Source organism: Mesocricetus auratus, unplaced genomic scaffold, assembly GCF_017639785.1.
Source record: "Mesocricetus auratus isolate SY011 unplaced genomic scaffold, BCM_Maur_2.0 Super-Scaffold_100013, whole genome shotgun sequence".
Taxonomy (NCBI): domain Eukaryota; kingdom Metazoa; phylum Chordata; class Mammalia; order Rodentia; family Cricetidae; genus Mesocricetus; species Mesocricetus auratus.
The window spans coordinates 8,833,871-8,848,783 of record NW_024429196.1 but is presented as its reverse complement, the minus strand read 5'-3'; the positions used below and the strand labels follow the sequence as shown (position 1 = coordinate 8,848,783).

At 43.1% G+C, this 14,913-nt stretch overlaps 1 protein-coding gene across 1 annotated transcript in view; it reads left to right on the top strand.

Moving 5' to 3' along the window:
* Zeb1 (zinc finger E-box binding homeobox 1) overlaps positions 1-12,365 on the top strand; it is a gene marked incomplete at its 5' end in the record, with an annotated part of 54,290 nt that extends 41,925 nt beyond the window's left edge. The window contains 3 exon segments of the mRNA NM_001281620.1: positions 3,737-5,544; positions 7,785-7,965; positions 9,940-12,365. Coding sequence (NP_001268549.1) covers positions 3,737-5,544; positions 7,785-7,965; positions 9,940-10,520 — 2,570 coding nt within the window. The 3' untranslated portion in view covers positions 10,521-12,365.
* Positions 12,366-14,913: the final 2,548 nt, after the last annotated feature.

The following is a 14,913-nucleotide window of genomic DNA, read 5'->3' as shown; positions in this document are numbered from 1 at the left end:
GAGATAATTCAAACTACCACAACCAGGAAATGAGGAAATGAGTTTATATGGTCACGAACTTGATGATCAGACAGTGTTCTGGTGCTTAAAAGCTAATACCAGTTCAGGTCAGTTCAGAAAGCACAAAATTCTCCCTGTATGACATTCTCTACTCGTCATGTGTTTGTGTCTTATTCTTCAACTTCTCTAATATGAGGCATGCATACGTTTAACACAGTAAGTAATACAATTCAGAAATATTTGAGTAAAACTGGGACTACCCAATCTGATACTCAGTTGATGGAAAATGCTCCTTAGAGCATCATAAAGAACAAAATATGAGGGCTGGAGAAATGGCTCAGGAGTTCAGAGCACTACCTACTCTTCTGGAGGACCTGGGTTCAATTCCCAGCACCTGCATGGCAGCTTGAAACCCTAGTTCCAGGGGATCCTATACCCTCACACAGACATACATGCAGGAAGAATACCAATGGGTGTGCATGTGCGCATGTGTGTGTGCTCGCACACACACACACAGACAAATCTTAAAAAGAAATATAAAAAGAACAAAATGTGTATTTCATCATTAGAATTATTCTTGAAATGCTATAGGAAAACTTGATAGAGTTGTATTAAATCAGATTCTTCAATAGAGAATACTGATATTTCACCCAAGAGCGATGTTTCTCCACAGTGGCCACTTGGATACAGCCCAGTGTACAGCTCTTTGAAAGTCTGATTTATGCCAAAGGAAAACTTTCAAGCAGGGCTTCTCAAAGTGTCAGCCAAGGCCTGGCACTGCACTGCCAACCTCCTGTTCTGGACTCTCAAAGAGGTGACACAGTGGCTGAGATTACGCATTGAGCGACTGTTTTCCAGTTGCTATGACATTTTTTAATTGCTTTGGGGCGGGGGCATGTGTGTGTGCATGGATGTGCCTCAATACACCTGTACAGGCCATAGCATAGCTTCCAGGAGCTAAAGCTCTCCTTCTACCAAGAGTGAAACTTGAGTCATCAGGCTTGGTGGGAAGAACTTAAATCCACTAAATCATCTCACTGGACACATTTTCTTTATATATTTTACAAAATTATAGACAATAAGGGATTAATGCCTGATAATGAGTGGACTGCGCATTCTTCACAAAACATCTCTAGTGATTTTTGCTTAGTCATTTCTTCTTTAGCTTGAATTGAGGCTACATTCCCCAAAATGACCTGAATTGTTACTCTGTTCTCCTCACCATAAAGCTTTAATTGTGAACCCTGGGCAGGTCCATGTGCACTAATGGACAGTTCCATGTGCACTAATGTGCAAATGTGCTGTCTTAGGAGCTGAACTGTGCCCAGGAAGCTCCCATCTCTCCAGTCACGTCCCTGTCCAGGGTACAAATCTCCCCACAAAGTACTGGCATAATTATTCCATGAATTCATTATTAAAGCCTGCAAATTTTCATCTAAGATGTGATTGGCCTCTCCTCAGCCCTTAAGGCCCCTCAGTTTGTATCATTGGTTTATCAATGGCACTTCCTGACAGAACTCCAGGCTAAGCTGGCTGCACACAATAACCAGAGTACACTGGGTAATGCTGTAGCATAAAACTCTGAAGTTAGAAACCAGTCTTCCAACATAGCAACTTCGCTTTAGAATGGTTACTATGTGTACATCCTTCCTCACAGTGGTAGAGTATCATGTGTTGACATTTACTTACCTCTGTTGGTCTCAAATAACCCTATAAAGTAGATTCTATTACACCCCACCTTTTCTGACAAAGAACCATTGGCTCATAATGCTTAACTAACTTCTCCAAGATCACTTGACTGTTCATAAACACCTGAACTCTGTGAGCAGCATCCCAACTCCAAGTCATGCCTCGCCCACTGGTGTGTTACACATCTTCTTTCTGTCCTTCAATAGGAAAATAGTGCTGTGACTCCTTAAAGCTGTTACCAAGTCAACAGTTAGACAGATGACCTGGGGCAGACCCCTTGTCAAACAGCTGCGTTGGCACACACCCTTTATCTCAGGGCCACCGTACACGTCTATCTGATGGCATTCTGTGTGTGGACTCCTATTCCAGGCAGTCTGCTGGCAGATTTGATAAACTGGAGACATCCAGAGGTAGGGTAGTAAGCAGGTAAGGGCCCTGAGAGAAGGCCCCTGGTTTGTTCAGGCTACAGGGAAGCTAAAGACAGCATGTCATGGATTAGAAGGCCCACTTGTGTGTGGTATCAGAAGGGATAGCAGGGAAGGCCAGGTCATGCGAACCAGCAGCAGTCAGCCCTCGGCCTGTCCCTTGGTAAAACTGTGTTTTAAAAGAAACACTGAAGCTTATAGAAAGCATGATGGAGGTTTTGTTGTATAATCTCATGACCTTCATAGCAATTCAGTGAGAATGAGTCTACTCACATGCCAAAGCACCGAGGTCTGGAAAGATGGAGGAAGTGGTATAACGATGGAGCCAGAATCCGAACCCATTCTGTGGGAAAGAGCCTGGCTGTCTTCCCCAGGAGTCCTGCAGGAGTCACCTGCCTTGTGCTAAACCGTTTAACCAGAGGCTGATAATCAAATATGCAGACACACACTATGGAAAGAGTTCTAGGCAGAGGCTTCAAATAAGCACATTGCTGAGAAGGTGGGTTCACCTTCCCTCAGCCTCAAAGCCTTGACCCCACAGCAGCAGCAGCATTTACACTGACTTCTCAGTGTCCTCCTTTAGCTCAAAGGAAAGGAGCACATTCTGCTGTGATACTCACTGGAGATCAGCATGGTCACATTTCCCAAGCAGCCAGGAGTCTTCAGTGATAAAAGAGTAGCCATGTGACCCGTGCTCTGATAGACAATGGCTAGTAAGACCCAGAGAGTTCCCTTACTGGACAGCTAATAGCTGTAACCACGTTGGAATCAAAAATGTAAAACTAGGCTTTGTGTGACAGTGTTGCCTTTATCTCAGTACTTCTGAAAATTTTCTCCTAAAGTGTATCTGATGGCCAAGGAGAAAGAATGCCTGTGTCCTGGTGACTCTAGGCAGCATTTCAAGGGAGGCCTCCATCAGCAGGGGCTTCCCTGACCTCACACTGTTTTTCCTGCCAATTCACACACGTGTTGCGTTTAACCAAATTTAATCTGTTTGAACATAAAAACAAAGCTCTACCATAACCACTAGCCATGAGAAATCAAGCTGATGCATTGGTCCCCAGTCCCCACAAGAGAGCCTGGTCTCTGGGAGGAAGTCAGTGGTTACAATGCTTCTATTAAGGGCTTCCTCCCCATAAGGGAAGAAAGATTTTTCCAATGGAGCCATAAGGACGTGGGAATTTTTATCAATCAAGGACATGCATGCTTGTTAAGTCTGAGAGGAGATTACATTTATTTTTCTTTCCTCGAACATCAGTTTCTTCTACAGATGCTCAAGTGGAGTTTTAACATTACACAGACTGATGAAATAGGATAAGAAAAAGTTACTCAGAAAAGTAGACTGGTTCTTTTTGATATCTGAGCATTATTGAAAGCTACAGAGCATGGCAGGGATGCTATGCACATACTGAAGGATCCCTGCTTGGCTAGCACACTGCTCAGAGGAAGGTTCTACTTACATGTTCTTAACATTTCTGTAGCTTTTGAACTTGAAATGATGCTGTAAATAAAATAGTGCCATGGGTACACAGGGGCGTCTTGCTTTATTAAAATTGCTATTTCGTGTTGTAGGGCAGTGTGGAAATATAATGACTCAATGGATCTCTTTTGTTGTTGTTTAGGAGAGAAGCCATATGAATGCCCAAACTGCAAGAAACGTTTTTCCCATTCTGGTTCCTATAGCTCACACATAAGCAGTAAGAAGTGTATTAGCTTGATGCCTGTGAATGGGAGGCCTAGATCAGGACTCAAGACATCGCAGTGTCCCTCACCATCTCTTTCGGCATCACCAGGCAGTCCCACGCGCCCACAGATACGGCAGAAGATAGAGAATAAACCCCTTCAAGAACCGCTTTCTGTAAACCAAATCAAAACTGAACCTGTGGATTATGAGTTCAAACCCATAGTGGTTGCTTCAGGAATCAACTGTTCAACCCCTTTACAAAACGGGGTTTTTAGCGGTGGTGGCCAATTGCAGGCAACCAGTTCTCCTCAGGGTGTGGTGCAAGCTGTTGTTCTGCCAACAGTCGGTTTGGTATCTCCCATAAGTATCAATTTAAGTGACATTCAGAATGTACTTAAAGTGGCACTAGACGGTAACGTAATACGGCAAGTTTTGGAAAATAATCAAGCCAGTCTTGCATCCAAAGAGCAAGAAGCAGTTAATGCTTCATCCATCCAGCAGGGTGGTCATTCTGTTATTTCTGCCATCAGTCTTCCTTTAGTTGATCAAGATGGAACAACCAAAATCATCATCAACTACAGTCTTGAGCAGCCCAGCCAACTTCAGGTTGTTCCTCAGAATTTAAAGATAGAAAACCCAGCCCCTACAAATAGCTGCAAAAGTGAGAAGTTACCAGAAGACCTTACTGTTAAATCAGAAAAGGACAAAGGCTTTGATGGGGCTGTGGATGGTAGCACTTGCCTTCTGTATGATGATTGCCCAGGAGACCTCAATGCACTTCCAGAACTAAAAAAGCACTATGACCCAGAGCACCCTGCCCAGCCTCCACCCCCTGCCCCCGAAGCCGAGAAGCCCGAGGCCTCTGCTTCATCAGCCAGGGATGGCGATTTGTCTCCCAGTCAGCCACCTTTAAAGAACCTCCTATCGCTCTTAAAAGCCTACTATGCTCTGAACGCACAGCCAAACTCAGAAGAGCTCTCAAAGATTGCCGACTCTGTGAACCTACCCCTGGATGTAGTTAAAAAGTGGTTTGAAAAGATGCAAGCTGGACAGATTCCAGGGCAGTCTCCTGAGCCACCGTCTCCAGAAACGGGCACAGTAAACATCCCTGCAAAGAGCGATGAACAGCCTCAACCTGCAGATGGAAGTGAGCCCCAGGAAGACAGCGCAAGTGGACAGAGTCCTCTCAAGATGACTAGCTCCCCGGTTTTACCAGTAGGATCAGCCATCAATGGTTCCAGAAGTTGCACATCACCCCCATCACCTCTAAACCTTTCCTCGGCCAGGAGCCTGCAGGGTTACTTTTGTGTGGCAGACGGTGCCCAGGAGGAGCCCCAAGTAGAACCTCTTGATCTCTCACTACCAAAGCAACAGGGAGAGTTACTGGAAAGGTCGACTATCAGCAGTGTTTACCAGAACAGTGTTTATTCTGTCCAGGAAGAACCCTTGAACTTGTCTTGTGTAAAAAAGGAGCCACAAGAGGACAGCTGTGTTACAGACTCAGAACCAGTTGTAAATGTAATCCCACCAAGTGCCAACCCCATAAATATTGCTATTCCTACAGTCACTGCCCAGTTACCCACCATCGTGGCCATTGCTGACCAGAACAGTGTTCCCTGCTTACGTGCACTGGCTGCCAACAAGCAGACTATTCTGATTCCCCAGGTGGCTTATACATACGCTACTACAGTCAGCCCTGCAATGCAGGAACCACCGGTGAAGGTAATCCAGCCAAATGGAAACCAGGTTAGTAAAGTACTAGCTAACTTTTTCTAGTGACGAACCTTCCATTCACTGGAAAGTCAACCAGACTGATAACAACTGTCGTGTTTAAAAGGAACTTAATGGGTTGCTTTCCTTGTGTGGCAAGATGCCTTCCTTTGCTTACTAATCTGAGGTAGAAGCATCAGCTGCAGTTGAAAGTGTATTCTCTGAAAAATATAGTGCATAGACTTCAGCTAGAGGCACACTTGAGCTTAGAAGCATAAGAGAAAAGTTGTAATACTCATTTCTAGTTGAATTCTCAACTAGTTTTTACTTTGCTTATGATCATTAGTAAGTAATCGTGTGCCCATCTGCCAGAAAACACCAGAAAGGCTTCACTAGGGCATTGCGTACCAACACGTTTGTTAAGAGGTTTTGGTTAAACAAAATATGCTGGGACCTTAGCTCATGCATTCTTGGTCTGTAAATTAAGTGTTCAGTCATAATTACTGGTGGGGTATAGCTGTGGGCCCGAATGTACATTTGCTTCTTTAGATGGATTTTTGCATTGCTTCCTTTGGTTTGGGTTTTGGATAGAACTCTACTGTGTGGCTGTATGTTTCTCAAAGTCTGTCCAGAATTTTTCCATGTCACCAGCCTTGATGTCACCACTTTTTCATGAGTTTTTTAAATTAAATCAAATACCAGAGGGGACTGTTTGATCTTACTGCAAGTACAATTGCAGTACTTGTATATCCTGCTAAATGTGCCCTGCTGCCTTTAGTGACCTTTCAATACTGAACCCATGGACTTCCCCAGAACTGTAGTGACTCTTGTAGTGACTCTTGAAGAAAACATTCATGAGACCAATGTCATTAGATTTCTGGTGTATATAAACGAGAGAGAGACAGAGACAGAGAGAGAGAGAGAGAGGAAGGGAGGAAGATGAATACTATGTATGTACCGGTGTGTCTGCCCATGAGTGTGCAAGTAGAGACCAGAGATTGACAATGACTGTCTTCCTCAGTAACTCATTTTTTCTGAGACAGGGTCTCTCACTGACCCTGGAGCCTAGCATTTTGTCTAGACTGGCTGGTAGTGAATCCCACTTCTGCTTGGCTACACACACTCACATATACTCCAGTTGTGGGATTACAGATGAGTGTCGCATGTGCCTCGCTTTACATGTGTTCTAGGGCTCTCAACTTACATCCCTATGCCTGCATAGCAAGCATCTTCCCCACTTAGCCATCTTCCAGCCCTTTTGACACATTTGAATTTACAGAAAACAGTTTTTGCCATTTCAAATGACTGTCTATGTCAAAGAGCTGTAAAGCAGAGTCACTTCTGCCCTGGCTGCCACAGTGACAGGCACATGGCTGTTCTCAGGAATTCCGTGGGTTTAGAGTCAGAACTCTGGAAGACTCTAGAAAAAACACAAAGATCTTAATTTGCAACAGCCCTCTACAGGGTTATTCATTGAGAAGAGCGCCTTCCTCTTAAATGACTTCCCTGAAACCGTCTGAGATTCTGTGTCATATTTTGTTCATTCTGTGAGAATTGTAGGGGTTCTTTTTTGACAGGCAGCTAATCCTATTTAAAATAACAGACCTTCTCACTCCAGAGAAAGTGTGGACTAAAGCAAACCTGTCTTTGTCAGACCAAGGAAGCTGGTACAAAGACCTCCAGAATGAAGGACACAGTTTAAAGATATTTTCTAAACAGTGTGTCTTAATCGCTACTGTGTGAAACCCAGAATTTTTTATGAAAAGTATGGTAAATGATGAAGTTGTAAATGAATGACGAACTAGCAAGCTCAGTGGTTAAACCTTTCTGCAAAATTGCTATAAAATCATAATTTTCCAGAACCAAGTAAATGTGGCTGCTATCCCTCCAGCTTTCCTTCTTCCGGTGGCCTCTCTTTGTTTGTTTGTAGCATGAGCTAGTGCTCCTGGGAGCCCATGTGTAGTGTCGTTATAGTGTGTACTTCTTGTGGTCGGGGTGATGAAAGAAACCTTCCAACATTAAGTTTATCTCCTGTGCGTCTGCTTTTCCTACAATTGTTTATTTATGGACAATGGGGGACGTCACGTGCTGCCACTCACACATGGAGGTCAGAGGACAACTTGTGGAAGCTAGTTCTCTCCTTCCACCATGTGGATCCCATGAATCCAACTAAGGTCACCAGCCTTAGTGGCAAGTGCCTTTACCTGCTGAGCCATCTCACCAATCCTACCTCTTGTGAGCCTTTTAATCTTAAAATTTAATATTTTCTCCCTTAGGATGAAAGGCAAGACACTAGCTCAGAAGGAGTCTCCACAGTGGAGGACCAGAACGACTCTGACTCTACACCACCCAAAAAGAAAACTCGGAAGACAGAGAATGGAATGTATGCATGTGACCTATGTGACAAGATATTTCAGAAGAGCAGCTCACTGCTGAGACACAAGTATGAACACACAGGTATGTCAGTGGACACGAGCACACGGTTCTAAAAGTGCCCATGGCCTGGTGCACAGCCAAATCCCTGAAGCAACATCTGAAGTTCTCCCAATTACTCTTTGGTTCCCATTTCTTCAGTCTTCCTACAGGAAGTAATGTTTAAGACACTCCTTCTGCCTGGGCTTGTGTTTCGCCTTTAATGGCTTCATTCCTATGCTGACACAGCATTTGTTCTGTACATGTTCATTTCATTTAGTTCAGCCTCTGCTGTATTAACAGTGTGGGGACAGTGGGCTGAAGTGACCCGGGGAGGACCCAGCTTCAGGAAGCACCAGCCATTCTGGCTCAAGGCTTGCTCCTGACCACCTAAAGGTTTTAAAATGAAAGACCTTTGCTTTTTTTAGAAAGAACTTCTTCTAAGCGCTTAAACTTGATTTTAAGATTGCTTTCAGCTCTGAGAGTCTATAATTCTCCACAAAATGCCCAAGCCTTGGGCTGATCTAGGGAATGGCAAACAATGTCTGACAAACCAAACAGGGCTTCACTCGTATCTCTAATGCCCGTAAGCCAAGAATAGACTTTTCATTTTTAGTGATTGAATAAGATAAAAGATAAAAATGAAAATCAGGCATCCTAGGTGATGTTTTATTCCTCTCAGTATATCCCTCACTTGCTTGTTGCCCAAGGCTGCTTTTCTGCTCTGGCCAGTGATGCATTTGAGTGGTTGCAGCATGGACAAAGGCCAGCCAGTCCCAAGGTGCTTCACTAAAGGGCTTCTACAGAAAACACTTGCCAACCTGACCTTTTCCATTCCCTCTGTAGAGCCACTTTGGTCACTTTGAGTCCATGTGTCTCTGCAGCCCGGGAAATCAAGTTAGGAAGCACATGCAGAACCCTGTGGCCTGAGAACTCTCTCTGTGACTGACTTCAGGCTTAAACTGCTTTCTGATGTCTCTCAGAACTCTGATAGTCCAGCACCAGACTCCTAGCTGATAGGAGCTGCACAGTCGACCAGCTTCTCCCCAAAAAGAGTGCTGGATGAAGGAGTGGTTTAATCTTAAACTCTAATCCCTGGCCTCTTGCCTGGCCCTCCTCAGCCATTTTAGACTCAGTGTCCACATACATGCCTCCCATGTTCTTATCAACTGTTAGTTCATTCCCTCTGTTGAGAAGAGATACAGAAACATGTTCTTTCTTTTTCCATCTGTACATTGCAAGGTGATACCGGGAGTTAAAGGCAGCATGAGGTATGAAAAGCTAGGCCACTCTAATAAGGCCTTGGACCACACCCTCTAGTTTTCACTAAGGGAATTACAAAATCTCCCTAGTCTTTAGAAAGAGTTAAATACTAGCAAATACCAAAAGTAAAATTACATCCTAGCTGTAAAAATAGATATCAAACGTAATTTCTGCATTTGTAAGGGCTGACTGCCTCATAACCCTGGAGTTATGCCCCAGCGGTTGCTGTCTGTGTCTGCAGTGTTGCTCAAGCTTACGCCCACTCACCAGGAGCAAGATTGCCCTCTAGGGCAAAAGCTAGTTTCTTGGGGTCAAAGCAATCTTGGATATTATAATTTCTAAAGAACTTCAGTAAATAAACTGTATATTTATATGAATTTGGTCATAAGTAAAAAGATACATGAAACATTAAGATACCATTGGAAACAAATTTCCTGTCTCTTGTGTTTAGCACCCATGGCTCACAAGAGCCTCACTTTTAAACATTCTGCAGTGTGGCCCTGATGCATGTATTTTTGACATGTCAGCCTTATGTAATTCCCACTGACCTCATCTATAAAGTACAGTGTGTATCCTTGAATATTCATATATAAAAGATACAGCATAGCATTATAAATACAGTTGGGGACCTGCTAGTTTCCTAAGCATGAAACAGTAACCATCCCCTTTCCTCAACCTGAATGTCCCCTAATGCTCACAAGCTCTTTCTTCCCTTTTGCCACTGTTTGGTTTCATATCTGTGTTCTTACCTTGCAGGTAAAAGACCCCATGAGTGTGGAATCTGTAAAAAGGCATTTAAACACAAACATCATTTGATTGAACACATGAGATTACACTCTGGAGAAAAGCCCTATCAATGTGACAAGTGTGGCAAGCGCTTCTCACACTCGGGATCTTATTCTCAGCACATGAATCACCGCTACTCCTACTGCAAGAGAGAAGCAGAAGAAAGAGATGGCACGGAGCAGGAGCAGGAAGAGGCTGGGCTGGAAGCCCTGATGAATGAGCATGTGGGTGCGCGGGCATCTCCCTCACAGGCTGACTCGGATGAGAGAGAAAGTTTGACAAGGGAGGAGGATGAAGACAGTGAAAAGGAGGAAGAGGAGGAGGAGGATAAAGAGATGGAAGAATTGCAGGAAGAAAAGGAATGTGGGAATGCACAGGCGGAGGAGGAGGAGGAGGAGGAAGAGGAGGAGATGGATGGAGCCAAGGATGAGGCAGCAGCCAAGACTGATGGTGCCGTGGAGAATGGGGCTGCTCCGCAGGCAGGCAGCTTAGAGCAGAAGGCAAGCGAGAGCAGCGAGCAACTGTCAGAGGAGACGACAAATGAAGCCTAGGAGCTCTTCTAGAAGGAAATTCTACTTGGTAATGAAATTTGCTCTATATTACCCACGCTTTTCATGGAAACACGGCCCCTGTGCCGTGGTTCCTGCTCACTACTGTGTAATGTCAGAACTGAAAAAAAAATACAAAAAAAAAAAATCCGGGTGTGCCTGAACCTCAGACCTAGTAATTTTTCATGCAGTTTTCAGAGTTAGGAACACATATGTAACATGAAGCAGAATAGAAAACTTCAGAGACTGAGAAGCAGGTTTCTTAGCAGGTTACAGGGAGCTGGATGGGCATCTGGCATGGTTATCAGTATTATCACTCTTACGTTGGTTCATTCTTAAGCTGTACAATGGGAGAAATTTTATAATTTTTATTGGTAAACATATGCTAAAGCCGCTTCAGTATTTTATTATGTTTTTTTAAAATGTGAGAACTTCTGCACTACAGAATTCCCTTCACAGAGCAGTAGAAAGCAGTTCCAACCGTGCTGACTACCTGTTACCAAGTCAGTCAGGAGGTAGGACCTCTACGTTAGACGCCATGTTGTCATTTAACATGTATTGCTAGCCTTAAGGAAGCAGCCGAGAGAAGAACTGAAGTTTCTTACTCATGTGATTTTAAATGGAGTTCAAAGGTTGTCGTTGAGTTCTGACTGCAGGGACGAACAGTATTGATGTGGTGAGGACGACAGAGTCTGCAGAATCAGTGTTCGTGATTGTGTTTGCGTACGTGGTAGCAACTATGAAGGATCTATAGGAAGCGTTATGTCTCCTTTGGCCTTAAGCAAGACCTGTGTGCTGTAAGTGCCATTCTCAGTATTTCAAGGCTCTAACTGCCTTCATTCAGTGTGTGGCCTACAATAACTAGCATTTGTTGATTTGTTTGATGTTTCAAAATTCCCAAACAAAACTCAAAACCACTGACTCTGTCAGAGAAGCTGAAGCACTGGGACATCTCATACCTTGGTTCCTCAGTATTCATTTTACGTTGATTGACTTTCGGAAATCTCTACAGAAACAAAAGGGAAATTCTCTAAACTACTTAATCCATGTACTTTCGTGTCAGACATGGATAAGCCATTAGTATTTGGCTTACAACCATTTCCAAATGTTAGTTATTACGGACCCAGTTGATGAACAACATTAGCTGATTTTTACCTATCAGTATTATTTTATTTCTTTTAGTTTATAGATCTGTGCAACATTTTTGTACTGTATGTCTTCAAGCCTGGCAGTATTAATACCCTTCTTACTGACACGTACTTTTAGTTTTAGAAAACTTTTATATTTATGTGTCTTATTTTTATATTTCTTTATTTATTACACAGTGTAGTGTATAATACTGTAGTTTGTATTAATACAATAATATATTTTAGTATGAAATTTTGGAAAGTTGATAAGATTTAAAGTAGAGATGCAATTGGTTCTCGTGCATTGAGATTTGATTTAACAGTGTTCTGTTAACATTTATACTCGCCTTGGGCTGTAGAGCAGAGTTTAAATGGGAATGTATTAGTTTTACAACTACAATCAAGTCATTCTCCCTTTACCCAGTTTTTAATATGAAACTCTTCACTTTGAAACTCACTGTGTGACTCATAGCATGATGCTCTGCAGTTCTTCTGTTAAGAGTTGGCCCAGCCATAACCCATTCCCTTAGCAAGCCAAATTAGAATTGCCTTCTGTAAACAGTGTTGGGAACAATGTTTAACATGTTGTGCCAATTTGTTCCTGTATCCATGTATGTAAGCTACCAATCCGACTCTTCCTTTTAAGTTCCTTGTTACACCATGGTCATTTTCTAGTTTTTTACCAGACTCCCCAGCTCACAATAAAATGCATCAACAAGCCTGACCCGCTGTCATTCTTTGGATCACCGTCAAGATTTTCTTTGGAAAACTGTCTATGAGATAGGCATTACATCCTTGAGCTTCTTTCATCTTGAGCTGTGTTTGTTGACACTAAATATTTTAGACATTTAGTGCAAAGTTTGTCTTTTCCCGTGGGGAAATGGCCCTAGGGAAACCCTCTGCAGAGGTCACCCCTCTTCTGGAACCCTCCACCCACAACCCAGGGGGCCTTACCCTTAGGGTACTTCGTGGATGACTGAGTTTAGATGCCTTTTTCTTGTACTATGCTGCTTTTTGCACTCTCCTCATCAGCTCCTGTGCTGATGTGCTGATGTCCCTTCCGTCTGTCACAGTCACTCCTCAAGTGCCCAGCATACCACCTCTCACTAGTTGCCCCACAGACTTTCATTGAATGAGCACAGAAGCCACACATTTGCAGAGCCTTGCTGCGCTCACTGCTTTCCTTCTAATCTGGGAATTCATATGGGAAATGATTCCTATAATTTGCCAATGGACTTATTTAAATTATTAGGCACTCAGCATGGGAGGTGTAACAATTACTGTCCTTTCAGCTGCTCTGTTGTTATGTGTGGAGAGCTTATTTCTAGGTGTCTTTCTGGCGCTCAGTTTCATGGTACATGGTACAGGCATTGGAAGCTGAAGGTGGGACTACTTGAAACTCGATGGGCTCAGTTCTGATAGTAACTTCCCATGTCAGGACTGTACATTCCTATGTGCTCCCCATATTCCTGAGCCAGGGCCCTGCTTCCCCTATATCCTTTTCATCAGGCTGCCTGATTTCCTCTACCCCAACACCACCTACCCCATAAGCAAACGTACTGTAAAAGGTTATGAAATACTAAGTTGCCACTCTTAAGGTGTCCATTAGTGATGACGGCACAGCTCAAAGAGGACAGTGCCTCGCCCCTGTAGTTAAAGGGTCAATGAGCAAATTGTGACAAGGCATCAAGAAGTAGTTCTTCCCACTGCTTTGTTACACCATGAAAGAGCAGCAGCCATGCCCTCAAATGCATCTGCTTGCTGCCTTTATCAAGATTATTTTTTCACTGAGCCTTAAAAATACACAGAAAAGCCATATGCCCATGACCACGTGCACAGTTAGTAGAGTGAAGCTGTCACACAGGCCTGTTGGACTCCAAGGTTCATGCCTCTGCCCCACCGGCATCCCATTTCATGGATTCTTCTGGCCACATAGAAACTTAGACCCAGCCCTAGACAAAAGGAATAGAAAACACCCTGAAGAGCAGTATACAGACTGGCAGAGTCAAAGGTAAAGACAGGATTTTTCTCAATCTTGCTGCAATCTTAAAAGACAGCCTTGGGGGAAAGTACTATGAAAGTGGTCAGAGGAATCTAATTGATTTCAGCTAAGATCAGTGGAAAGCTGTATCAGAATGACCATGTATTAAATCTGGCTATGCCAGAGCATCAGACCTTCAGGACCACCTCTGCTCAGAGAAGAAAAACTCAGCTAGAACACATTATCCCAGCAACTCCTGGGCCATTTATGGGGGCAGGGGAGAACCGTAGGGCATAACAGAACTCTCATGTTTGAGAGGACTGGAACAGAAGGTTCCCCTAACTACTCAGTGGGTAAAAAGCACTTGCCAAGAATGCTGAGTTCCATCCCCAAAACCCACAGTGGAAGGGAAAAAATAACTCCTAATGCCATTTGATCACTACATGTATGCCATGCATACACACTCACACCCTATAAATATTTAAACTATAAGCCAGTAATAGATATATTTTAAAGGTCTTCCAAACTATTACAAAGCCATATGAAATTGTTCCTGATAGGAAAGGTGATTCTCAAAAGATGATGTCTTATATCAAAATTTGTAGCATAAAGTTAAAGTGATATATGCACAGTGTTAAATACTGACGGTAGGAAAGAATGAGGGACTCACTCATCCAAGTTTCCACCCCAAACCATAAAAGTAAAAAACACAAACGGAGAAGAGACAGTCAATAATAAGGAAAAGAGAAAACAATGACATAAAAAGCCATGTAAATCAAGTCAGCCTTTGAAAAGATAGGTTTCTAGCCATACAGACGAAGGAAGACAGAAGAGACATAAACTGTCAATCTTGAGAGAAATGAGGCAGTCTACAGACCCTACAGAGTAAGGTAAGGAAATAATGACTCCTGTGTCTATATATCTGACAAAATAGGTGAAGGTGACACATTTCTTAGAAGGCCCTAATTACCAAAGCTCATTCATGAATAACCGAAATGATATTTAAAAAATTAAACTGATAGCTAGCAGCCTCCCTACAAAGGAAATTCAGCCCCGGTGGTGCCACTGGTAAATTCTTTCACACATTTCATAAGTTCATAACAATTCTATACAAGTCATCTCGTCAGTTGCCTGTGATGCTCAGATCCACCAACAATGGAGTTTCAAACCAAGAGCTACAGAGTTAAGTTCCAAAAGAAATAAAGCAAAGACCTAACTGAATATTAGAAAGTTTCTTTAAACACTTTATCAAAAGGAAAATGTATTGTGATTAGGTGGGATTTGCCCT